Genomic DNA, 26898 nt, shown 5'->3' on the forward strand with positions numbered 1-26898 from the left:
CTACCTGCCTTTTGCACTCTCACTCCACACTCTCTCTCTCACTCATCGCTCTCTGTGTGTCCGCACGCCTCACTCAAAAAAAGCGGAATTAGAAAAAGAAAAAAAAAATTAAAAAACCAAGAGAGAGATAACTATTAAGAAATAAGAATCCCACGCAAATGCTGAGAGGAGAGGGAGAGGGAGCAAAAGGGGAGGTTTGGCGAAAAGGGTAGCAGAGAAAGCGAATGGAATGGTTGCAAATCTGTGATTTTTTTTTTTTAATTGGTGGGTTGTTTTTGTTGGTGAGATCTTAGGGTTTTGATCTTGGTAGAGTGGGTGATTTTTGTGATTTGGGGAAGTGGGTAATGGTGGGTTTGTTGTTAGGGTGAGATTTGTGAGCTGGGATTTGGTAATCTGAGTGAGTTGGGGTGGGTTTGGGGGGTTTCTGGGATGGTGTGTTTGGGGCTGAGATACCATTTGGATCTGAGACTTGTAAAAAGCAAGTGAGAGAAATGGAGAGAAGGGTTGGGAATTCAGTTTGTCTCTGGTTGATCTTGGTAGCTCATCCACTATGGATGACAATGGTGCTTGCTAATATGGAAGGTCTGTGCTTGTTTGCTTTCTTCAGCTAGCTTTACTTTTGCTGATTTTCCTTTTTCTCATTCTTTTTCCTTTATAATTTGTTATCTTTTTAGTACAAAAAATTTAATAAATTTATTTATTTTCTTCATATTATGAATTTCTGGAAATAGGTTGCTGTAAAATTTAATGCGTGGTAGAATTTGGTATGCTTATTTAAACTTAGTCGCTTACCTTGTACTGGGACTTGAAAGCCATTTATGAATCTTGAATACTAGAGTGTTTTCTTAAGCTTTCAATTTGCTTTGAAAACTATTAAATATAATGAAGTGGAAGTTGAACTTTAATGTGATAAAGCCTTGAAGAATCGTACTATTTTACGGCTTGTATTGGTGTTTCAGTTGCTACAATTGATATTAAGTGCCATTATTTGATTTCCCAGTTATGGCCTTTTGATGTGTGATTTCTGTGTAAAACCTCTATCTATTTTGTAAGTCATATGAGTCAATAAGACTTTGAGGGTAGTAGTTGCCTTTCGTAGTTAATGAAGTGTTGTACCCACAGAACTTTATGATTGTAAACCTGAATTCAATCATATGTTTCTGCTTGTGATCAATTGTGAGGCTTGAGTTTTGCCTTGCACATCGAGTCCCACAAATTTGTATCTCTATGGATTATATGTTTTTTCTGCATGATGGTTTTATATTTCGTTCTTGATATTCTAGAATGGCGTGCTCTTCAAAATTCAAACTTTATGGTCTGATAGGTTACCACTTTCTAGTGTGTTTATGGCTTGTGGTCCGCAACTAATTGCTTTTCTTGTTTTTACAAACAGGCGATGCCTTGCATAATCTAAGGACCAACTTGGAGGACCCCAACAATGTCCTGCAAAGTTGGGATCCTACTCTTGTGAACCCTTGTACGTGGTTTCATGTTACATGCAACAATGAAAATAGTGTCATAAGAGTGTATGTTTTCTCAGTCCTGACATCTTTAAAGAACTTGCTTTTGCATCACTCCCTTTCAGAAGAATACTCTTCATGATTTGTTATATGTGTAATCTCAGTGATCTTGGAAACGCAGCCTTGTCTGGTCAACTTGTTCCACAGCTTGGCCTTCTCAAGAATTTACAGTATTTGTAAGTTACTTTGTAGTTTAATTCTGCGCTGTTGCTTTCATTCTTTTCCTAAGTATTGTTTGTCCTAGTGTAGTTATACTCATTCCATTTGCTTTAATACATAGTTATTTGATTGTAATGCATATGAAAGAATGTAGTTATCAGCTTAGCGCCATGGTGGAGCCTAGGCCATGGGCTATCAGGTTGTTGGGGGCACTATATTCTCTCCATTTGGAAGACCTTTCGTTGAGCTACTTCACTGGCAATACTAATACATTGAATTAGGGTCATGGTTGTCAGATTGGTTAGCAAACTTGATGTGCAAATACAGTTACGTCAAATAAACGTAAATCAAGCACTATGATGGTGAAGAACTTAGCCTGCTCTTTGAATTTTTTCTAGTTCAGTTAGATGTACTGGTATCTATTTAACAGAAGGACTTAAAGTTATGAGAGTTTGAGAAGTATTAACAGTAAGTAGTAGGCCCTTAAACCTTGACTACGAAGGTTGGTGATGGGTTGGGGCTTACTTTAAAGAAAAAGGTGGCATTGTGTTGGGATAGGCCTTCATTTAGATTTTGTTATAAAAGTAAAGGTAAACAAAATGAGGTTTCCCAAGTTGATGAGTACAGTTAAGTTATTGCAAATTATTCTACTCAATCTCAAAAGTATCTTTAAAATGACATGGACCTAGAAATGCTTTCATTATATGGGCAAAACCGATCTACTTTAATAGATCATATGGATGTAGAAAAGGCTTACGATTGAAAATTAAACATTTTCGCATAGAAGATGTCAAACATGTATTGAAAATTCTAGAAATATAAAAGCATTTCGAATAAATTTTTACGAGTTATTTACTTCTTTTTTTCTAAAGTTTTGTCTACAACAACAACAACAACAAAGCCTTTTCCCACTAAGTGGGGTCGGCTATATGAATCCTAGAACGCCATTGCGCTCGGTTTTGTGTCATGTCCTCCGTTAGATCCAAGTACTCTAAGTATTTTCTTAGAGTCTCTTAGAGTCTCTTCCAAAGTTTTCCTAGGTCTTCCTCTACCCCTTCGGCCCTGAACCTCTGTCCCGTAGTCACATCTTCGAACCGGAGCGTCAGTCGGCCTTCTTTGCACATGTCCAAATCACCGGAGCCGATTTTCTCTCATCTTTCCTACAATTTCGGCTACTCCTACTTTACCTCGGATATCCTCATTCCCAATCTTATCCTTTCTCGTGTGCCCACACATCCCACGAAGCATCCTCATCTCCGCTACACCCATTTTGTGTACGTGTTGATGCTTCACCGCCCAACATTCTGTGCCATACAACATCGCTGGCCTTATTGCCGTCCTATAAAATTTTCCCTTGAGCTTCAGTGGCCTACGACGGTCACACAACACGCCGGATGCGCTCTTACACTTCATCCATCCAGCTCGTATTCTATGGTTGAGATCTCCATCTAATTCTCCGTTCTCTTACAAGATAGATCCTAGGTAGCGAAAACGGTCGCTTTTTGTGATCTTCGCTAGATTGCTCCGGTCATTAGTGTGGATAAGTATATAAATGGATAGAGATAGGAAAGCAAACACAAGATGTACGTGGTTCACCCAGATTGGCTACGTCCACGGAATAGAAGAGTTCTCATTAATTGTGAAGGGTTTACACAAGTACATAGGTTCAAGCTCTCCTTTAGTGAGTACAAGTGAATGATTTAGTACAAATGACATTAGGAAATATTGTGGGAGAATGATCTCGTAATCACGAAACTTCTAAGTATCGGAGTGTGGTGTCGTCTTGACTTGCCTTAATAGTCTCATAGGTAGATGTGGCATCTTCTCTGGAAGTACTTTTCCTCCATCCAGGGGTGGTATCTTTAACTGGTGGAGATGCACAAGGTAATGTATCAATTTCACTTGAAGCTTACTTGTAGTTTCAGGCTTGGTCAAGCGCGATACAAATCATGTAGTAGGAGTCCCCCAAGTCGCCGAGCTAGGGGGTCTGCTGAAAGAGGTGACAGACAAGGTAAGCAATCAGAGCTCCGACTGATTGTTCACCTTCTCCCCGTCTTGCAACAGCATGAAGGATAAAGAGAAGAAAAATGAGGAGAGATGATATGAGATACTTTTGCTTTTGAAGAAGTAACTTTCCACAGGCTTATTCTTGAACTGAGCTGGAGGGTTTTCTGGTTTCCTCCAGAGTATAAGGCCGACTGAAGAATTTGAGGGTCAAAACAAGTCCATCAAATCTAGAGTACGTTCCACCCTGCTGATATGGGATACTTTTGCTTTTGACAGAGTAATGGATGTATCGGCACGTGTGCTGTTACGCTTGTCTCCACATGCTTCCTTGTATCCTTCGCACTTGCCCTATCTGTTCCTCAAGCAGATGCGGAATCTTCCCTGGAAACATAAGATGTTGAAGATGAGTACTCGAGAGCAATGCCAGGTAAGTAATCAGGTAAGGGGTTCCAGGAAGTCAGTTCCTGGCTGGAAGCTTGATTCCAAGTGCTCACTGATTGCTCTCTTTCTCCTTGTCTTACAGGTAAAAACAAGGCCAAAGGAAAAGACAGGGAAAAAGCATGATATGGGATACTCTTGCTTTTAACCCTGATGATATGAGATATTCTTGCTCTAGTATAGCTTGTTTGCAGAGGTATTATCGGGGGGAAAGAAAGCTGAATATTTTGAAATGCTTCGTTGGGAGTGCCCTCTCAGATATGATGAAGGGTTGAGCATTTTTGCAGGTCTGCCTGTCCGTTGGGGATGGAGGTCGACATATATAGGAGTCTCCCTAACAACAAGTAGTAATGCTATTCCTTTACCCTGCTTGGTCATAGCACGGTAGTGGGAGCTGTCAGTTTCACATGTTTTAACTCTGTCAGAGCACTTTGAAAAAGTGGTCTGTGGTATCTGGCTCTCGAGATTCGGAGAACGATGCCTCTTCGATTTTTGAGAAAACAATCATGCTGGGGGTCTGGCTCTCGAGATTCGGAGAGCAGTGTCTCTTCGATTTTTGAGGAAGTAATCATGTTGGGAGTCTGGCTCTCGAGATTCGGAGGGCGGTGCCTCTTCGATTTTGGAGCAAGCAATCTTGTTGGGAGTGTTGTCTCGAATGTGAGTAAAGGTTGGGCATGTTTGCTAGTCTACCTTGCCACGAAGCACAAAGGTTGACACACAGGGACTTTCCAATTATCCAGCAATGGTACTGTTCCTTTACCCTCTCTTCGATTTTGAGAAAGTAGTCATGTTGGGAGTCTGGCTCTCGAGATTCGGAGGACGGTGCCTCTTCGATTTTGGAGCAAGCAATCTTGTTGGGAGTGTTTTCTCGAACGTGAGTAAAGGTTGGGCATGTTTGCTAGTCTACCTTGCCACGAAGCAGAGAGGTTGACACACAGGGACTTTCCAATTATCCAGCAGTGGTACTGTTCCTTTACCCTTGTGGGTAATAATATGGTAGCTAGACCTTCAAAATTTATGTGTCTAAACTTTGTTAGTGCTGTTTCTTTGCTATTCTTTTACCTTTCTTGGTCAGAGCGATTTAGTGGGAGCTGCAAGCTTCACGTGCTCAACTTTGGCAGAGAACTTTGGCAAAGTTATCTGTGGTACCCATGAGCTATTGTTGCGTGTGGGAAGTGGGTAATTGAACAGTAAGATTCATGTGCTTTCTACTTCACCAGAAATCTTCGATAGAATGCCCATAATTTCTGCAAAGCTGAGTGTGCGTGTGACAGGTGCTGACAAGGCTAGAAAAGTAGGTGCCTATTCGATTTCTGAGATCGGCCCTCGTGGTCTCTGAGCAGCCCAGCTTTTGAGAAAGCGAGCGCCTCTTCGATTGATTCGGAGAACGATGCCTCATCGATTTTTGAGAAAGCAATCAGGCTGGGGGTCTGGCTCTCGAAGATTCGGGGAGCAGTGTCTCTTCGATTTTTGAGAAAGTAATCATGTTGGGAGTCTGGCTCTCGAGATTCGGAAGGCGGTGCCTCTTCGATTTTGGAGCAAGCAATCTTGTTGGGAGTGTTTTCTCGAATGTGAGTAAAGGTTGGGCATGTTTGCTAGTCTACCTTGCCACGAAGCACAGAGGTTGACACACAGGGACTTTCCAATTATCCAGCAATGGTACTGTTCCTTTACCCTCTCTTCGATTTTTAATAAAGTAGTCATGTTGGGAGTCTGGCTCTCGAGATTCGGAGGACGGTGCCTCTTCGATTTTGGAGCAAGCAATCTTATTGGGAGTGTTTTCTCGAATGTGAGTAAAGGTTGGGCATGTTTGCTAGTCTACCTTGCCACGAAGCACAGAGGTTGACACACAGGGACTTTCCAATTATCCAGCAGTGGTACTGTTCCTTTACCCTTGTGGGTAATAATATGGTAGCTAGACCTTCAAAATTTATGGGTCTAAACTTTGTTAGTGCTGTTTCTTTGCTATTCTTTTACCCTTCTTGGTCAGAGCGATGTAGTGGGAGCTGCAAGCTTCACGTGCTCAACCTTGGCAGAGAACTTTGGCAAAGTTATCTGTGGTACCCATGAGCTATTGTTGCGTGTGGGAAGTGGGTGATTGAACAGTAAGATTCATGTGTTTTCTACTTCCCCAGAAGTCTTCGACAGAATGCCCATAATTTCCGCAAAGCTGAGTGTGCGTGTGACAGGTGCTGACAAGGCTGGAAAAGTAGGTGCCTCTTCGATTTTTGAGATCGGCCCTCGTGATCTCTGGGGAGCCCAGCTTTTGAGAAAGCGAGCGCCTCTTCGATTTCTGAGATCGGCCTTCGTGGTCTTTGAGCAGCCCAACTTTTGAGAAAGCAAACGCCTCTTCGATTTCTGAGATCAACCCTCGTGATCTCTAAGCAGCTCAGCTTTTGAGAAAGCAAACGCCTCTTCGATTTCTGAGCAGGCGTCTCTTCGATTTCTGAAGCTCCGTCGAGTGCAGATTTTTATAAGGGCTGGCATTAAGTTCCAAAGCACACTTGAATCTCCACCAGTAGAAGCTTCATTCTTGCACTTCTAAGATCTTGATTTGTCCGACCTCTTCTCTCTTCAACACCTTTGAAAATGTCTGGCCCCTCCGACCGTCGTTTTGACTTGAACCTTGTTGAAGAGGCAGCCCCGCCTTCTCCAGACAACATATGGCGCCCATCCTTCGTCTCCCCTACTGGTCCTCTTACCGTTGGGGATTCCGTGATGAAGAATGATATGACCGTTGCGGTGGTGGCCAGGAACCTTCTCACTCCCAAAGATAACAGACTACTTTCCAAACGGTCAGATGAGTTAGCTGTTAAGGATTCGCTGGCTCTCAGTGTTCAGTGTGCAGGTTCTGTGTCTAATATGGCCCAACGCCTATTTGCTCGAACCCGTCAAGTTGAATCATTGGCGGCTGAAGTGATGAGTCTCAAACAGGAGATTAGAGGGCTCAAGCATGAGAATAAACAGTTGCACCGGCTCGCACATGACTATGCTACAAACATGAAGAGGAAGCTTGACCAGATGAAGGAAACTGATGGTCAGGTTTTACTTGATCATCAGAGATTTGTGGGTTTGTTCCAAAGGCATTTATTGCCTTCGTCTTCTGGGGCTGTACCGCGTAATGAAGCTCCAAATGATCAACCTCTGATGCCTCCTCCTTCTAGGGTTCTGTCCAGTACTGAGGCTCCAAATGATCCCCCTCCGGTGCCTTCTCTTTCTGGGGCTCTACCGACTGCTGAGACTTCTCCTAAGCAACCTTTGTGAAGGCTCCCTCTTGTGTGTTTATTTTGACTCATGTATATGTACATATTTGTAGCTTATCGGGGATATCAATAAATAAGCTTTCCTTCATTTCAACGTATTGTGTTAAATACACCAAAAAGCCTTCTTCGCTAAGTTCTTTGAATTTTCTTTTGTTGAAGCTTGTATGTTGAAGCTTTCTGAGTGGAGCATGTAGGTTGGGGTAGTGTTCCCTTAATTTCCCGAGTGAGGAAAACTTCTCAGTTGGAGACTTGGAAAATCCAAGTCACTGAGTGGGATCGGCTATATGAATCTTAGAACGCCATTGTGTTCGATCCTGTGTCATGTCCTTCGTTAGATCCAAGTACTCTAAGTCTTTTCTTAGAGTCTCTTCCAAAGTTTTCCTAGGTCTTCCTCTATCCCTTCGGCCCTGAACCTCTGTCCCATAGTCGCATCTTCTAATCGGAGCGTCAGTAGGCCTTCTTTACACATGTCCAAACCACCGTAACCGATTTTCTCTCATCTTTCCTTCAATTTCGGCTACTCCTACTTTACCCCGGATATCCTCATTCCTAATCTTATCCTTTCTCGTGTGCCCACACATCCAACGAAGCATCCTCATCTCCGCTACACCCATTTTGTGTACGTGTTGATGTTTCACCGCCCAACATTCTGTGCCATACAGCATCGCCGGCCTTATTGCCGTCCTATAAAATTTTCCCTTGAGCTTCAGTGGCATACGGCGGTCACACAACACGCCGGATGCACTCTTCCACTTCATCCATCCAGCTTGTATTCTATGGTTGAGATCTCCATCCAATTCTCCGTTCTTTTGCAAGATAGATCCTAGGTAACGAAAACGGTCGCTCTTTGGTATTTCTTGATCTCCGATCCTCACCCCTAACTCGTTTTGGCCTCCATTTGCACTGAACTTGCACTCCATATATTCTGTCTTTGATCGGCTTAGGCGAAGACCTTTAGATTCCAACACTTCTCTCCAAAGGTTAAGCTTTGCATTTACCCCTTCCTGAGTTTCATCTATCAACACTATATCGTCTGCGAAAAGCATACACCAAGGAATATCATCTTGAATATGTCCTGTTAACTCATCCATTACCAACGCAAAAAGGTAAGGACTTAAGGATGAGCCTTGATGTAATCCTACAGTTATGGGAAAGCTTTCGGTTTGTCCTTCATGAGTTCTTACGGCAGTCTTTGCTCCTTCATACATATCCTTTATAGCTTGGATATATGCTACTCGTACTCCTTTCTTCTCTAAAATCCTCCAAAGAATGTCTCTTGGGACCCTATCATACGCTTTTTCCAAATCTATAAAGACCATGTGTAAATCCTTTTTCCTATCTCTATATCTTTCCATCAATCTTCGTAAGAGATAGATTGCCTCCATGGTTGAGCGCCCTGGCATGAACCCGAATTGGTTGTCCGAAACCCGTGTCTCTTGCCTCAATCTATGCTCAATGACTCTCTCCCAGAGCTTCATTGTATGACTCATTAGCTTAATACCCCTATAGTTCATGCAATTTTGTACGTCGCCCTTATTCTTGTAGATAGGCACCAAAGTGCTCGTTCGCCACTCATTTGGCATCTTCTTCGTTTTCAAAATCCTATTGAAAAGGTCAGTGAGCCATGTTATACATGTCTCTCCCAAAAGTTTCCACACTTCGATTGGTATATCGTCTGGGCCTATTGCTTTTTTATGCTTCATCTTCTTCAAAGCTACAACCACTTCTTCCTTCCGGATTCGACGATAAAAAGAGTAGTTTCTACACTCTTCTGAGTTACTCAACTCCCCTAAAGAAGCACTCATTTCATGTCCTTTATTGAAAAGATTATGAAAATAACCTCTCCATCTGTCTTTAACCGCGTTCTCTGTAGCAAGAACCTTTCCATCCTCATCCTTGATGCACCTCACTTGGTTTAGGTCCCTTGTCTTCTTTTCCCTTGCTCTAGATAGTTTATAGATATCCAACTCTCCTTCTTTGGTATCTAGTCGTTTATACATATCGTCGTAAGCCGCTAACTTAGCTTCAGATAAAAATTCGTTTTGAATCTTGAATCTTTAGCACAATCCATATATTCTGATAGGTCCAAAATTTAATTTAATAGATGAATCTATATGGAAAATTCACTTTGAAGCAACTATTCCCTAGACACACATGTCATAATGTACCTTTTTTTTATTTCACAGTTGAATCAATTCAACCATATGATGCTTGATAGTTAGACGAACTTATGGAGCACAGCTTGTTGATAATATAAAGCAAGCCTCATGATTGCATACTGCATAGGATAATGTAAATAGCTAATCATTTCAGAGTATAGACATGGGCGGGGGAAGCAAGTGCAAGCTTTTTGATCAGCCAACCTGTTCTTGCCCAGTTAGCAGGATAACATATGTGGTTGCATTCATCATTTGCAGAATCACACTTATTGTCCTTATGAGCACTTGTGTTGTCTATTTTAAAGGAGGTTTTTCTATGACTACTAGAACTTGTATATTTTATACCTGGATGAAAAGTAAACCAAACCAGATATTGACATGAGCTGCAAAATATACAACCTTTTGTAATCAAGTTGAGACCAGTTTAGATCAACCCAAAATTGTAATATATTTATTGATTTAGACTTTTGTAGCAAGCTTCTATCAGAAACTTTGAAAGTTCTTTGTCACAGTTCTGGTAGCTCGCCATTTCTGAACAATGAGATGTGGCTCCATGTAGAGATCTTTCCCCTATTGGTAGTCAAGTTTTATTTAGTTCACAGTATTTAAGTCCCCTATGTATTTGTGGGAATGTTCTCAAATTTGTCATCGAACATTCGTTCAGTGTTTGCGAAATTGTTAACTGGTTTTTTGTTTTTGGTTGCTTCTCATCCCGATCAAAAATATTGTTTGTCAGTAGCTGTGTACTATGATATTAGACTAGTTTCAGTGATAGCTTACTTGTTACAGTGGATAAAATTTGCATGCTATTATTTATGTACAACTTTATATTTGATTTTGGGATTATCTTCTGCCCATTCTTTGAGATGTTTGTTGCAGCTGATCCTTGGGGGAAAGCCATATTGTAATAACATCTTTGTATGCCCAGACCCAGACCCGAAGGAAATGTTTGGGTTCTTTTGGCAGATTATCTGGAAATAACTTATTAATACTATCTAACATTGTTATTTTTTTCTTGGCGTACACGCTTTAAGATCACAATCTAGATTTTTCATATCATTTGTTTGCCTGAACCATCTGATAGTATTGCACAGTTTTCCTAAACTATCTTTTAAACTTATCTTTTTCTTTCCTTTATGATAGGGAACTCTACAGTAATAACATAAGTGGACCAATTCCTAGGGAACTGGGGAACCTAACCAGCTTGGTGAGCTTGGATCTTTATTTGAATAGTTTTTCAGGTCCAATCCCAGACACCTTGGGCAAGCTGTCAAAACTACGATTCCTGTGGGTATACTTATCTTTTACCTTATTTCTTTAATGCCCATATTGTAGACATAAGTACCATGTCATGCATGTTTGGCTTGTATTCTGAAGCCTCATGACCTAACAATGATTGAAAGAAATATTTATTTGCCTGGAAAAATACAATTATATTTTGTAAATATTTATTGCCATATTATTTCATCTTGGTAAATGGAAGAAAGGAAAATAATATATGCCATGATACTTTGAAATGAGCTGCTTCACATTTAAGATTCTAAATTTGGATTTGAAAAGGTACATTCAGTGATAAAATAACAAATCCATGCACTTCATTTGTAGATGAAGCAAAATAAAGGTTTAGGGTTCCGTGAGCATAGAAAATCCCTGGGATGTTGATTGTATAAACGAGCCTAAGTTCAATCTTTGTGGGCCTTCACGAACACAAACATATATCAAATCAGGTGGTGTTATAAAATCATCATAATTATATTATACAAACAAGTGTACAAACATTTCAGTCCAAACATATATAAAACATTGTGCTTGTGCTGTTCTGTTAGACTAGCATAAATTATTTATTTTGTTGTCTATTATTGATTCAAATGAGGAATATTCGTTGATTGATTGTTGATCTTACCATGTATTTTCTTGAAATCCTTTGTGCAAGGATAGGCGGCTTAACAACAACAGCTTGGCAGGTCCGATTCCCATGTCATTGACTAATATCTCTTCACTTCAAGTACTGTGAGTGCCAATCTGACCCCAGTCTCTCACACACGTCACATCTCATGTTTAGTATTGTTCATTGCAAGATTCTATGCTCTGATATTGCTTTCAAAATGCAGGGATCTATCAAATAATGGTCTTTCAGGAGTAGTTCCAGACAATGGCTCCTTTTCTTTATTCACTCCCATAAGGTTTCTTGTTAATGTACAAACTTTTCTTGCATTTTCTGACTCTATTGTTGACGATTTCTGAATGAATGTTCTCTCCCATTTGCAGTTTTGCTAACAACATGAATCTATGTGGCCCAGTAACTGGTCGCCCCTGCCCAGGATCTCCTCCATTTTCACCTCCCCCACCATTTGTCCCACCCCCGCCAATTTCAATACCAGGTAATTCTTCCTGTTGTTGACTATTAGATTTCAGGGGTTCAGGTGATCCATGTAGCATGTTTCTTCCTGAAGCGACAGCATGGCGCTACCTAGTCTTGGACTAGAATGTTTTAAGTTTTAACATCTATATGTAGCTTGGTTATTATTGTTAAGTTCTCTTGCAAGGAGTTACTAGTTTTGTTTATAGTGGTTGCAATTTTATACATTACTTGGACAGTATTTTTTCTTTTCTTTTTGTTGTACTATTTTTTTTTCTCGATATTTTTCCCTGGTTAAGAATGCGAATGCTGACCTATGGGAGGCTTTATTGCATTCATTCTCTGCAAAGGCGGTCATTGCATATTTAGTTGTTAGATTTCATCATTTTACTTGTGTTCTTGTCATTCGAGGCTTCCAGAGATTGAATGAACTGCACTATCTTTCTAAATTATAAATATGGTGAAGTGTTTGCATGTAACCTTTTTATTGGCTTATAAAATTGCGAGTGGCTGGTATCTAATCTTTATTTCATCTTACATCAGGAGGTAATAGTGCCACTGGGGCTATAGCTGGTGGAGTTGCTGCTGGTGCTGCTTTACTATTTGCTGCCCCTGCAATTGCATTTGCATGGTGGCGCCGGAGGAAGCCACAAGAATTTTTCTTTGATGTACCTGGTTAGTAATTAAACTGAAATATGAATCACTTTCAGTTCAATAGTTTGTTTAAAAACTTACCTTCATCTCTTGCAGCTGAGGAGGATCCTGAAGTACATCTTGGGCAGCTCAAGAGGTTTTCTTTGCGAGAATTACAAGTTGCGACAGATAGTTTTAGTAACAAAAACATTCTGGGGAGAGGTGGATTTGGTAAGGTCTACAAGGGGCGCCTAGCAGATGGTTCTCTAGTCGCTGTGAAAAGACTGAAAGAAGAGCGCACCCCTGGTGGGGAGTTGCAGTTTCAAACTGAAGTAGAGATGATCAGCATGGCTGTGCATCGAAATCTTCTTCGGTTACGTGGGTTCTGTATGACACCAACCGAGCGGTTACTTGTTTATCCTTACATGGCTAATGGGAGTGTTGCCTCATGTTTAAGAGGTATAGCTTCATTGCATTTTAGAAAACTTTTAGGATGATACTCTACTTTGGAAATTTTCTTTGACACATCAATGTGCTGTTTATTTAATTATAACCTGAAAAAAAAAATTAAATTCTTAACCCTGGTTTCCACTTTCTTATTATTTTCTTAATGTATATTGTCCCATTCTATGTCCTTGTCATATTCATGCTTTATTTGTGCATTATTCTAGAACGCCCTCCAAACCAACCACCTCTTGATTGGCCAAGTCGGAAGCGAATTGCACTGGGATCTGCAAGGGGTCTTTCTTATTTGCATGATCACTGTGATCCGAAGATTATTCATCGTGATGTGAAAGCTGCGAACATTCTGCTGGATGAGGAGTTTGAGGCTGTTGTTGGAGACTTTGGGTTGGCTAAACTTATGGACTACAAAGACACCCATGTCACTACTGCTGTACGTGGCACAATTGGACATATAGCTCCAGAGTACCTGTCTACTGGGAAGTCATCTGAGAAAACTGATGTTTTTGGATATGGTATCATGCTTCTGGAGCTTATTACTGGTCAAAGGGCTTTTGATCTTGCTCGCCTTGCAAATGATGATGATGTCATGTTGCTTGATTGGGTATGTATCTGTTCCATTATTACTCATTTTTCTGATTTCAATTTGCTTCTGCCGCTGTTGCTGTGATCTGCTGCCGCAGTTGAACATTCTCTTGGACTGTAGCTGTGAAGTTGCATTGTAGCTTTTTATCCCTTGTGTAAACCTGTAGAAACCAACAAGCTGATTTCTTGATAATGATATCCAATCTTAGAATGGAAGTAAGAGCTATTGAGAGAGTATCAGCCTAAGGTAGGGTAGGAATGCTTAATGAACTTTAAAGAAAGTCTTGAGAATTGCAGTCTGACTAGTTTCCGTATGTTTGTGTCGTCTAAGTTCAATCCAGTGTCATATTTGGTATATGTTGAGTCAGATGACAAAAAATTTGTATTTGCTTTGTGGTTTCATATATTTTCCCCATTCATGCGCATGCCTTGCGTAACTCCTCTCTTCTCTTTTGATTTAATTGAGGAATTATCAACAATCTTTGTGGGGCTTCTCCGCATTGCCAAGAGAGACGAATACGAAATTTCTACAACTTCTAACAGAGATGAGTGCTTTTCCAGGTGAAAGGATTGCTGAAGGAGAAAAAGCTAGAAATGCTGGTTGATCCTGATCTCCAGAGTAATTATGTGGAGGCTGAGGTAGAGCAGCTAATTCAAGTTGCACTGCTCTGCACACAAGGCTCCCCAATGGACCGGCCTAAGATGTCGGAAGTTGTAAGGATGCTTGAAGGTGATGGGTTGGCAGAAAGATGGGATGAGTGGCAAAAGGTCGAAGTGCTCCGCCAAGAAGTGGAGTTAGCTCCTCACCCAAATTCTGACTGGATTGTTGACTCAACCGAAAATTTGCATGCAGTCGAGTTATCTGGTCCAAGGTGACCTTCGTGCTGTAGACGCTGGTAAAAGGAGGAAGGGAGGAATTATTTTCTACTTAATTTTTTAACCTACATTTTTCTTTCTTTCCGAACGACGATAGCTATCCCGATTAATGTATCTTATAAGTCCATTCTGCATTTTATTCATTACACTTGTGCATATGAGTTGCTTTAGTTAGGTGCAATTTGTATCATCTGCTGCAGTGTGACAAAGCCCTTCATTTATATATACATATAAGAAGCTGTGGCACTTTTTATCTTTATGCTCTCCGTACTTACGTGCGGTCCACTGTCCGTTTATACGTTCAAGTCCCGTAGTTGGAGCTGAAATTTGCTTTGGATTAATTTAGAATGTTGTTCGCAAACTTCTTGTGAATTTTTGTCATTTGATTCTCTTCAGATCATCCGATGCGACGACCAGAAGTTTAGGAGGGAAAGTAGGTATTGGACCAATTGATGCATGAACTTTCACCCTAATTTACGATTAATTCGGTAACCGAGGTTCACGAATTTTCATCCAAATTTTTGGTAGTTTGATGATATGCACAAACATGTGGGTTTTTAATATTCAAGGCCGTGTACTGAAAATTGCTCTTTTGTGATTGAATATCATAAGTTTGAATCGTAGAAATAATTTTTTTATAAAGTAAAAGTAAGGTTGCGCATTCTTTTCTCTATTCTTTAAGCAGAGAGTCTTGTTAGGTTTGAGTCATTTTTAAGAACTGAGCTAAGACGTAAAAGTTTGGGACCCGCACACTCTTTATTTTTGCCGGTAAATTGAATAATCAAATTGAACCAAGAGACTATGTTAAGGGCAAAATCACCAAATACAATGATTTAAAGGAAAATTAATGAAAAAAATTTCAAAACTTTGAGTTTTAAAACAAAGGTAAAATAATTAGTACTAAGATTGACTTTTAGTGTAAAAATATGATTTTCGTTAAAGTGAAGAGTACTAAAAGCTTTTCGTTAAAGATGTCCATTGAGTTAAAAGGTTCAAACTAACTAAACCACCAAAAACAACCTTCAAAATTTGCCTGAATCCATGTCAAACTCCCCAAGAAGAAAGCATACATACATATGACATGTATATATACTCAAAAATATGGTTTTACACATTAACCCAAAAAAATTAAAATTAAAAAAATAAAATATTAAGAGCAAATGTGGAGTTATAAATTGAGCTTAATGTCACCCAAATCAAGCTCCGCCGCAATCTCCTCCAGCTGCTTCTTCACGCTCAAGTCAATAAGCTTGGACCCGGACTGCCCATACCTCACTGTGAACCCCGCCACCAAACTCGGATCAATCTCCGTTTTAATCCTCACATTCTTCGCCCCCGTCAGCTTCTGCACCTGCTTCGCTATCTGCGCCAAGTGCTGCGACTCCAGCTTCACCACCGAGCTCACGATCGCCAACTCAGTGTCCGTTATCTTGTTGTACACCACCTCGAACTCCTTCACGATCTCCTTTATCAGGTCGATGCGCTTGGCGTCCACCAGGATGTTCAGGAAGTTGATCGTGTGCGGCTGCAGCGCCGACGACTTGGCGATGTCGTCCAGCACCTGCCGCTTCTTCTCCAGGTCGATGGTCGGGTTGATGAAGAAGTCGAACACCGACGGCTCGCCAAAGAACTTCTCGATCTTTTCCACGTCGCCGCTGGTAGTTTCGAGGGTATTGTTCAACTTCGCCACGTCGGCTAGCGCGGAGGCGTAGCTGGCGGCGGCGGAGGCGTTCATGCGGGCGCCGAGGGATCCGGAGCCGGTGCGGCGGGCGGTGAGGGTGGAGGCGGAGAGTTTGAGGTGGATGGGGGAGAAGGTGGAGGAGAAGGAGAAGGCGAGAGTGGTGGTTCGCGGGGTGAGGGCGGAGGAGAGTGGTGGGGATGCGGTGGTTTTGGATTGGAGAGAGATTGCGGTGTGTTGGAGGGCAGCCATAGGTGGAATTGGGTGGCTCTCTTCTCTCTTTTTTCTTTTCTGATGATTTGTTGGAAAGAAGTGGCTTGGACCTTTTGGGGATTTAAATGAGGATGGACGGACGGTTGGGATGGGGGAGAAGGAGAGGGATTGACGGTTGAGATGCGATGAGCTTTTATCCGGAATTTGAAGTTCATAGCCACTTATATCTTGAGGAGGAGATACCGAGATAATGGATTTGACGCGTGGATAACTTTTAAAGGATAGCCTTTATTTTCTATGTTTTATAGGAGAAACTTTTTCTTATTAGAGTTTACACGTGTTAAATTTAATGAAAACTAATGAAAAATGTTTGAAAATTTTGAATTTTAACGATAAGGATAAAATAAATGGTAAAATGAATAGTACCAGTATTAATTTTTTTTGTGTAAAAATGTGATTTTTCGTTAAAGTGAACAGTACCGAAAGTTTTTCGTTAAAGTTCCCTAAATTTGTTCGTAAGTGTTTTTAAAATAATATAATGCGTTTTTAGATTACTAAAGTGTTTGCTTTTTTTTTATGTGCTTGAACGCGCTTTTGGATAAAATTAGAAGTGCATTTAGATTTTAAAATTGAGGAATGGTATTCATACTATGTTTTGTATCATATTTTCATACCACCTTAGAAGGTATTTGATGTGGATAGCCACATCATTTAAGGTGGTATTTGATGTGGATAGCCACATCATTTAAATTAATTAGATTTTTAAATTTAGTTCATTATTTAATAAACTAATAATTAAAAAAAACTCGTTAATTAAATGATGATTGTGATATACGATGAATCTTTCTCATTCATTTCCTTGGGTTTTGCAAAATTTTCAAATGATGTGACTGTCCACATCAGATTTCACCTAAAGTGGTATAGAAATATGGTATAAAAACATGGTATGAATAACATTACTCTTTAAAATGTATTTGGACTACTTTCTGTTATATACTCTCTTTTTTTTTCACGAGTTATTTCTAATGTTTATCAAAGTATCACTTGTATTTTTATCAAAATATTGATGTGCTTTAATACAACCGCTAAAGCACAATTTCAGCATAAGTGTGTGTTAGACAAGCATTTTCGAATGGCCCTATCACAAATTATTAGTGCAGCATGCGTTAGATATTCTCATTTTTATTCAATTTTCTTTGAATTTTAAGATCCACTTGATCACTATATTGTTTTTATTTTTTAGTATTAACTTTTTGCAACTGAAGAGAAATGAAAAAGGACGGTACGAGTGAAGGGAAGAAACAAAAAAAAAAGAATGAATGAAAACAAAATCGTAAAATTGAAAATAACTTTAAAATAGTTTTTAGGTTTTTGGTGTTTCGGCTTCATTTTGTGTGCATTTTCTTATACGTTATTCTACACTAATTTTTAGGGAATTTTAATGAAAAGCTTCCGGTACTGTTCACTTTAACGAAAAACCACATTTTTACACTAAAAAGTCAATCCTGGTACTATTCACTTTACTCTTTATTTTGTCCTTATCATTAAAACTCAAAGTTTTCAAACCCTTTTCATTAGTTTTCCTTAATTAATGTTAGGTTGGGCTAGCCTTAATGTGTCAAATAATCAAACAATCTGACAGGCACGCACTCTCCATCCCTGTGTCAACCTCTATGTATTTCTTTTGTATTATTATTTTATATGTATCACAATTTATATGCACCTTCAATCTGACAGGATCGCAACGAGAAGGGGCGGATGGGCTGGATCTCAACGAGAAAGGGCAAATGACTCCCCTCAAACTTGGACGGGGAAATGCTCTTGGAGGCTATCCAGGATAGTCTCCGCTAGATTCCTCGTTATAGTCTTAAGAATGAGTCTCAGTTTAGTACCTAATGTTTTTTGGTTTTGAACATTTCATACACTTAAGTTTTTTTCGTTTCTTTCATAGCTCCGTTAAGTTTTTCATTAGGATCTTCGTTTCCACATGGACAATGAGATCCACATGCCAATATAAGCCCACGTGAATATTAAAAAAATTAAAAACGTAAACTCCTTCCTCTATTCCCCTCAGCTCTTCTCTTTCCCTCACTTCGAAGCTCCGAACCACTGAACCACCAGCCACCCAAATTCCGGATCAAAATTAACCACACCCTGTTTAGGATAAAATCTGAACTTTGGGCCAGAGAGAAAGTCGGCCCAAACCCAAGGCCCAGAGGAAAACTTAGGAAGCAGGAAAGAGGCTTTCGGCTGGGCACAAGTTACAAAGGCCACCTGCTTACCTGCTCAAAGACCACAGGGGATAGGCTATTCAGTCACTACATAGCCCAATAAAGTACTTTATTGGTGGCATTCATGTAAAAAAGCTAGTGAGTCATCACCAAACCGCATTCGGGCACCGCTATTGCTACAGGAACCCAAGCTGAAGTCGTCTATAAAAGGAGGAAGAGAAGACAGAATTAAGGACACTCAAACAAACAAACAAAAGCCAAAACTCTGCTCAAGCCAGATTTGCCTTCAACGAAGCTGTAGTCAGCACAAGCCTTCATCCCATTCGGGATAAACCTTCCCAAACCCCTGTAATAGCTCTGCTACCTTGTTCATGGTGGTATCGATTCATTTTGTATCCTCTTCTCCCCCGTCAACCCCTCTAAAATCTTTCAGACCTCTGACAGAGCCACAAAGATAGATTTTGTAAGAAGTTCAGCCTTGGCCGATAAGGTTCAAACTTACCCGACTATCTTTGCTCTGTCTTTGTCTTTTCTTTCTTTTAAAAGCACAATAACATGTTATATATTCCCAGTTATATACAAGTTATTTCTAGCAAAGTCATAATGAAAATGAGTCTTCAGCACTTGAATCCGATCTAAATCGCGTCAGAGTTCAAATCAGATCTAAGTCTTAAGCCCGCGGGCATGTAATTTAAAGATCAATAAAGTCCTTGGCCTCAAGGCATAAAAAAGAACTCTATGTGGACTCAACCCATCCACGACAATCCTTGATAAGCGAGAAGTCCGAAGTTACTTGGGGCGCAAGTAATCAATCTATTTCTCCGTTTTGTTGCTATTATATCTTGATTCGTAGAAAAGGCTTAAGCACGGAGTGAATTCTGATAGAAAGCCTCAAGGCCTACACCTAAGGCCCCACGAAGGCATCTATTTAGCTTCATTTCATGTTGCGGTCTAGTTGGTCCGAGTATAAGGATTAACTCTGATGGGAAGCCTCAAGGCCTATACCTAAGGCCCTACAAAGGCACTCATTTGGGTTCGTCCTACCTCTTGGATTCAGATAATCAAAGGTATAATAGTGATAAGACTCTGGCAACCATAAAAGACCAAATATGATACATCCAAGCGCTGGTTTAGGTTGACAGGAAGCCTCAAGGCCTATACCTAAGGCCCCACAAAGGCACCTGTTATATCTAACTTGGTTTCTCGGGCGTATACATATTCAATTAAAGCTTAACACCCATTCAACATCTGCCATGCTAAAGATGGCAGTGGCACGCCTGAGCACGACAAAGTTAATCTTGATTGCGAGCCTTAAGGCCTACACCTAAGGCCCCACAAAGGCACCCTTTCAAATTAACTCTGTCATTCTCTTTCAGAACTGCCCGACGAGCCTTGCCCGAAGTGTGTCTTGCCCGACCAAGATCTGCCCGACAAAGGCTTGCCCGAGCGAGTCCGAGAAGAAAGCAGAAGTACGACAGATACCCTCAACCGACGCCATTCTCCCAGGGGAGCTGTGTGCTCGTCCGCCAGGAGATTCCTGCGACGAACACACCCCAAACTCAGCCATGGCTTCTTCCTCCTCACAACTCCAAGATCTGCAACTCCCTTTTAAAAGTTTAAAACCATCAGCCCTCATCAGAGGCAACCACACATCCGCCCCATTCTGCTCCCTCTAAACCAAAACCCCAATACGATTTCTTTAAGTTAAAACAATTAAATTTATTTTTTTCGATTTCTATTCCCAAAACAGATAGAAAAAAATTCGTTTGTAGAGAAAAAGGTATATATTTTGCAGAGATAAGACCCCGGGTCAGTGGTGGGTCACGAGTACGGGATGACCGAGACAGCAGGGATCATGCTGTCGTGCGCATGGAAGCCGGAGTGGAACAAACTCCCGGCGATAGAGCAGGCGAGGCTGAAAGCGAGGCAGGGAGTGATGATGATCGGGATAGTGCAGGCGGATGTGGTGAATCCAGATACGGGTCTGGGTGTGAATCGGGACGGGTTGGAAATCAGGGAGATAGTTTTGAGAGGCGGGTGCATGATGCTCGGGTAAGGTAGGGTTGATTTTGATCTGGAGTTTGGGTGGTTGGTGGTTTAGAAGTTAGGAGCTTTGAAGCGAGAGAGAGGATCTGATGGGGAAAAAGAGAAAGCGGAATAAAGGAAGGGGCTTTTAGGTTTTTAATTTTTTTAATTTTTAAAGAGTGCTACTAGGCCCACCCAGTGTCCTATTTTCCCACACACATGATAATTTCACCCACCGTAAAAAATTAAAAAAGTAAAATGTTATTTCCCCAACCATCATTATTCCCAAAATAACCATAATATTTTTTTTAAATAACACTAATATATCTTTAAATAATATTATAATTAAATAAATAAAAATAGAAAAAATGAAAGAAAATGCAAGACCTAAGAGCTAGACATTTATCATCTCCTTCACACCTATCGTCGCCCTACAAAGACCCCGGATCCCCAAACCACTCTTCTTCCTCATTTTTTGTCAAAACCGCAGATCTCACACTCAATTCTCTTTTTTCTCCATTGAAGTTTCTCGCCTTCGTCCAGGACATGCTCATTCCTTCCACCAACCTTTCGGCCAATTCTAACCCAAATCTTTCCCAACCTCTTTCCCCCAAAGATATCACACCCCACCCACCATTATTTATTTATTATTTTAAATTATTTTTTGTCTTTTCAAAATTTTAGTACTGAAATAAATAGGGGTTTAAGAGTCTTCTTTTAAAAGGATAAATATGTTATTAATATTTTCATTAAATGATGGGTGGGGAAATAAGACAACGGGTGGAAATATCACCACTCTTTTTAAAATGGGTCGAGTTGAACCGGGCTAACCTGTTTTACATTTTTAATCAAGTGTTGTTTAGTTTTAATTATGTGCCTTTCCAAAAACAAAGCAAAAATATAATTATGTGCCAATTCTATAAATGCTTTTAAATAAAAACTAAGAAAGTTATGCCATGACAAATATATATATATATATATATATATATATGTTATAAAATACTATGAGATAGTTGAGTTTAGATTTCATCGTGATATATCCATATGCGTATTACAATAAATAATTATCGTGAACTATGAATGACTTGATCCCTGTTTAGGGTACGTAGACAATCTAACAAAACGTTAGATGCAACCATATAATAAATGAGAACGAATAATCGTGACAATAGTCTAGTTTGGGAAATTGAGTAGTTTGAGGGACATTGGTGGAAAGATTATAAGATTTGACCCTATGTTTTAGTGGTTAAATGTAGATCATAAATCATTGCATGAATAATCAAGAAATTGAAGTAAGGAAAGGGAATTAATTGATGGTTAATTTAACTAGTGTTTAATTAGACTTATCGTCGATGATTACTCCCAAAAGTAAATAGTTTGGGAATGGGGCATTACAGTTTATGCATCCTAGACCATTTGTTTGTATGTTTATATATCTAGAAATATTATGAAATGTTTTAAGTTTAGATTTCATCATGGCATATCCATAAGTATATTCCTTGCACATAATTATTGTGAACGCTCTGAAGTGCAAAGGTTAACGCATGACACTCAGGTAAGTTCAGGTAAGTTTACGGTATTAGTTCAACTGATGTGGTTATGGTATGACTACATTTATGTTTCAAGTAACTCCGACACGGTCAAATAGGTCACTAGAAGTGACTCCGACTTACATGCTAGCCATGATTAATAAGATATGTGATGAGATATGAATATGTCGTATAGGTCACTAGAAGTGACTCCGACTTACATGCTAGCCATGATTGATGAGATATGTGATGAGATATGAATATGTCGTATAGGTCACTAAAGGTGACTCCGACTTATATGCTAGCCATGATTGATGAATATGTCATATAGGTCACTAGAAGTGACTCCGACTTATTTGCTAGCCATGATTGATGAGATATGTGATGAGATATGAATATGTCGTACAGGTCACTAGAGGTGACTCCGACTTACATGCCAGCCATGATTGATGAGATATGTGATGAAATGCTAGTATATATTTATGATGGGATATGTGATGAATTGCTAGCATATATTTATGATGGGATATGTGATGAAATGCTAGCATATATATAATGAATATATGTGATGAGCTAGCATATGTGGTGAATACGTGTTGAGCTAGCATATGTGGTGAATACGTGATGAGCTAGCAGACGTGATGAATATGCTATAAGTTAGCATATGATTATAAATATGTGAAGCGTGACTTAAATTGATATATATATATATATATATTTTTTTTTTTTTTTATTCTAAGTCTGGAAATTATACAGATGTTATAGCAAAAGGTTATAGAAATTTATATGGTTTCTATTAAAATTTTATTTATTGGGCCACTCACATTTATCTTGTCTTCATCCTCTAGGTCTTCTTAGCTGAGCTTTCTTATCGTCGAGGAATCGTGGTGTTGGAAATATGCCCTGAAAGACAATCTTTGGAAGAAATCTTTCAGGACAAATGAATCGATGTATGGATGATTCTTATACATCAAATGGCAAAGATACTAATTAGGACTATCTCAATAAACGATATATGTCCTGAATAGTGAATCCATGGACAATGGATCGATTGAAGAAGTAATCTAATGATGTTAGACTACAGAGACCTTCTTCACATAACCATTATGTCCAAAAGGTTCCTGGTCGTTGGATTGTCGGAGGGATACTGACAATGCTTAGACCGGTACATACTGTGTCCGCTTCAATTGGAAGGATGGAAAGTCTCATCCCATTCGTGTTGTGACACTAAGACAAGTATGTAGGTGCTCATTAAGGGAATGAGTTCACTGAACACAATCGAATCAGAGTACTTGCATGGAGGTCTACTCACATGTCAAGCAAGTAACTCAAATGGTTGGAATAATGTAAGTAATCCTTTGACCTGAGGCATCGTCGTTGTCTTGTGGTTAAGTACTTAATCTTTGATTATGTCAACGTCACTCTAATAGAATGTCAACGGCATAGTTGGGGTTAAGCCACTTAGTCATGAAGGCAAGTGTATGCGCAACAAGGAATCTCTAATCCTCGATAAGAGAGGAAGAATACTCTAAGATATGATTCGGGAATCTTCGGCCGAAGTATCGAGCGTAATAAAGGAAAGCGTTCCTATACGACTCAATTGGATCATATAAGAAGGAATAATCACATTAGGGGTTTGACATGATATATCCATACCCTAATGATGTGATTGAGAGTATTGTATTAGAGAATGATTGAATTACATTGTAATTCCAACTGACTAGGTTCTTCGAATAAACTTCTACATTAGCTTGGGTAGCTATGACATATGGTTAGATGTCACTCATAGCTTGTGAGTTCTTCTAGATGATTAAATGTAGTCGTCAAAGAAGAAAGGTGAATTAAAATGATGTTTTAATTCACTAAGTGATTGAATTAAATATAAGCAATTGGATTGATCCCAATCACCTCACTGCCTTGCTAATTAGAACCTAAAAGATTGTTCACCACAACACTATTGTAGTGAGTAACTAATGGATGATGGAAACAATTAATTGGATTAATTATGTGTTGTGATTAATTTAGAAAAGTCTAGAGAAATCATAAAAGCGATAAAGATCGTTTTGGGCTTAAAGAAACGTTCGGGTTTAATTAGGCCCATTGGGCCTAAACCCATTGGGCCTAAACCCATTGGGCTTTTATTCAAGCATTGGATGACTTGAAATAATAAAAGCCCAAAGCCCAAAAACAACACAAGAGGGCCGGCCATATTATGTGGGTTTTGGAGAGATATTTAGTCAAGTGTTGACTAGGTTTTCTTTTTGTCTATATAAGCAACTTTATAAGATATTGTTCATTAGGGTTTTTGTGTGTTAAAACAACAAAGAGGCAAAAGAAAAATAGCTCTCTTAACTACACAAAGGCCGGCCACCAAAGGGGGTTTTTACTAACATCTCTTACACCCTTTTGGTTATTCCTTCATCCTTCTCACTACACTAGTGGGTGAGGATCTTTAGAGGTTTCCTACTTTGGGAACTTGAAGAGAACCTAGGAGCACTCATTGTAACAAAGTGGAGGAGGCAAGGAGGGAAGCTAGGCTCAAGGATTTCAAGGAGCGAAGGGCTTGGAGGTGGTCCATCCTTGGTCTCAAGTCTAGATCAAGAGGTATAAGACTAACCTTCACTTTGTTCTTGATTCTTTAAAATGTTTTGATGCATTATATATAAACCTATGAACCTTGAAGGGGATTTGCATGACTATAGATTTGATAATATGTTTTAAATGCTTCCGCTGCTTTCGTATATTAAATTTGATTTGAATATGCATGATAGTCATTATGAAATCCCATTCTAGAAATCTCATAAATTTCCCTTCACGTGGCGATTCTTAGTATTGGAGATTATTCGAGGGTACGATTCTTAATTCACTTTTCTGTACTTGCTTATGCTCTAATGTCACGTGTGAAGTGGGTTCATTCCCGCTCACCTGTGCACTCTGGTATTTAGGCACTCTTAGGTTTAAATTTATTCACAATATTTCCACATCATCACACTTTATGGCTTCGTCACATTCCAGGTGTCAGCCAGCACAACTCGATTCGGAGTCCTAATGGACATTCCGGGTCGGGGTGTGTCAAACTCTTCTCTTATGACACTCTTTGTACTCCCTGTATCTATCATAGCCGTTGTTTGTATCTTATGTTCTTTTACTAATTCTATTTCACAATTTATGGTAATTAAAGAACTATTTTTTTGGTTTTTCTATACTATGAACAATATTTTCTAATATTTTAGTATTTTATGCTGAATTAACTTCTAATAACCTATTATTATAACACTTTTCACATAATATTGAATATGTATTATAGTATTTATTTGCAACTAATTTACTACACTTATGACATTTTTCTGGCCAACCTAAATTAATGTATTTATATTCTTCTTCATATTGTTCTTCTATGAATGCACACATATACTCATCTAGATCACTATTTGTGCTACTTGAATATTCTGAGTCTGAATCTATCATGCTAATACTCTCTATACTATAAATACTCTCATTATCACTTAAATCATCTAAACTGTATATTAACTGAATATCCTCATCTTCTTCTAACTTAAACAACTCCATCAAATGTAATTTTTTCTTTCAACTGTTTACCTAATTTTGGACATTTAGGTCTAATATGTCCAGCTTCTCCACATGAATACCATTTACAGCTACTCTTATTTTTTGGCGCTTTATATTTTCTAATCCAAGGTCTGCCACTTCTTTTTCTAAATTGTTTTGGAATATATTTTCTCTTCCTATATGTTCTTGAAAGTCTTATACTGAAATTCGTATGCTGTTTGTAAGGTTTATATGACTTATATTTCCTTTTGTATATTTTCTTATGCTTATTTTTCTTATGGCAACTATATTGTTGTGGTACATCTATATTTTTACAACTCATGTAAAATTGTTTCCTAATTTATCTCTTAGCTTTTATTTGACTACACTCTTGTCTAAGTATATCATATACATGTTGAATTCTAGGTCCTATTGCAATATCATTCTTCTTTGGATGCTTTTGCCATTTATTCCAAATCTTTTCACATATTGGTCATTTTATTTTTGTCATATAAGTATCTAATAAATTAATATCACTAATTCTACCTGTTCTTCCTAAATATTTAAAGAAATCTGTGGTATACTCTGCTATATACTGTAAATCACAAATTTGTAATTGTTCTAAATTTCTAATTGCTCTTATTTGTTCTTGTTTGCTTCTGTCATCTAACCTATTATGATCTAAAAACTCTTGTTTAATCAAAGTAACAAAACCATCATCAATATAAAAATGTGTTTTAGCTACCTGATGTTGTTCTGGATTTTGGACTTTCCATGACTAGAAATAATAAAAAACTAAACCATCCAAAGTATGCTCAAAGTAATCTAACATATTTTGTGAATTACTAAAATCTAACATTAATGCTGCATGTACGCAACATTTTTCCCATCTCTCAATCGTTCTTTCCCAATCTTATGGATCTACATTATCTAAATTTAATATATTATCAGCTATATTAATTTGTTCTAACCCTCTCAAATATGGAATCCTATTTTTTCTAGGTTTTATCATATTTTCTTCTATATAATCTACTTTTGCTTTTTCATTATATTGTTCTTTTGTTGGTCTAAAAAATTGTTGATCAGTTCTACTTGCGTGTCCTGGATTTTCTACTCTTAATGTACTACTTTCTTATGCTGCATTACATTATGCTTTCAATTCTAATAAATTATTATATTCTTTTGATCCTAAAATATGTTCCACTCCTATTT

At 38.9% G+C, this 26898-nt stretch overlaps 3 protein-coding genes across 3 annotated transcripts in view; 2 read left to right on the top strand and 1 right to left on the bottom strand.

Annotated features, from left to right (window-relative positions):
- On the top strand, positions 1–14720 carry LOC126624309 (somatic embryogenesis receptor kinase 2-like). Its single transcript, XM_050293350.1, has 11 exons — positions 1–582; positions 1394–1526; positions 1625–1696; positions 10690–10833; positions 11485–11556; positions 11658–11729; positions 11815–11927; positions 12449–12580; positions 12656–12997; positions 13210–13604; positions 14147–14720. The coding sequence occupies exons 1-11, from the start codon at positions 492–494 to the stop codon at positions 14459–14461; spliced, it is 1881 nt and encodes a 626-aa protein (XP_050149307.1). The 5' UTR covers positions 1–491; the 3' UTR covers positions 14462–14720.
- LOC126624313 (uncharacterized) overlaps positions 5925–26898 on the top strand; it is a 71970-nt gene continuing 50996 nt past the window's right edge. Inside the window, exon 1 of the mRNA XM_050293359.1 lies at positions 5925–5965. The gene's annotated coding sequence lies outside the window, so the exon portion shown is untranslated. The remainder of the gene's footprint in view (positions 5966–26898) is intronic.
- On the bottom strand, positions 15479–16454 carry LOC126624312 (ATP synthase subunit delta, chloroplastic-like). The gene has a single exon (XM_050293356.1). The coding sequence runs from the start codon at positions 16389–16391 to the stop codon at positions 15630–15632; it is 762 nt and encodes a 253-aa protein (XP_050149313.1). The 5' UTR covers positions 16392–16454; the 3' UTR covers positions 15479–15629.

Source organism: Malus sylvestris, chromosome 5 (assembly GCF_916048215.2).
Source record: "Malus sylvestris chromosome 5, drMalSylv7.2, whole genome shotgun sequence".
Classification (NCBI taxonomy): domain Eukaryota; kingdom Viridiplantae; phylum Streptophyta; class Magnoliopsida; order Rosales; family Rosaceae; genus Malus; species Malus sylvestris.

Excerpts from the sequence above, each read along its gene's own strand:
- LOC126624309 (XM_050293350.1), top strand. The coding sequence starts at position 492 with ATGGAGAGAAGGGTTGGGAATTCAGTTTGTCTCTGGTTGATCTTGGTA. Across the intron at positions 10,834-11,484 it reads CTGTCAAAACTACGATTCCT|GCGGCTTAACAACAACAGCT; the intron begins GTGGGTATACTT and ends GTGCAAGGATAG. Across the intron at positions 11,557-11,657 it reads ATCTCTTCACTTCAAGTACT|GGATCTATCAAATAATGGTC; the intron begins GTGAGTGCCAAT and ends TTCAAAATGCAG.
- LOC126624312 (XM_050293356.1), bottom strand. The coding sequence starts at position 16,391 with ATGGCTGCCCTCCAACACACCGCAATCTCTCTCCAATCCAAAACCACC.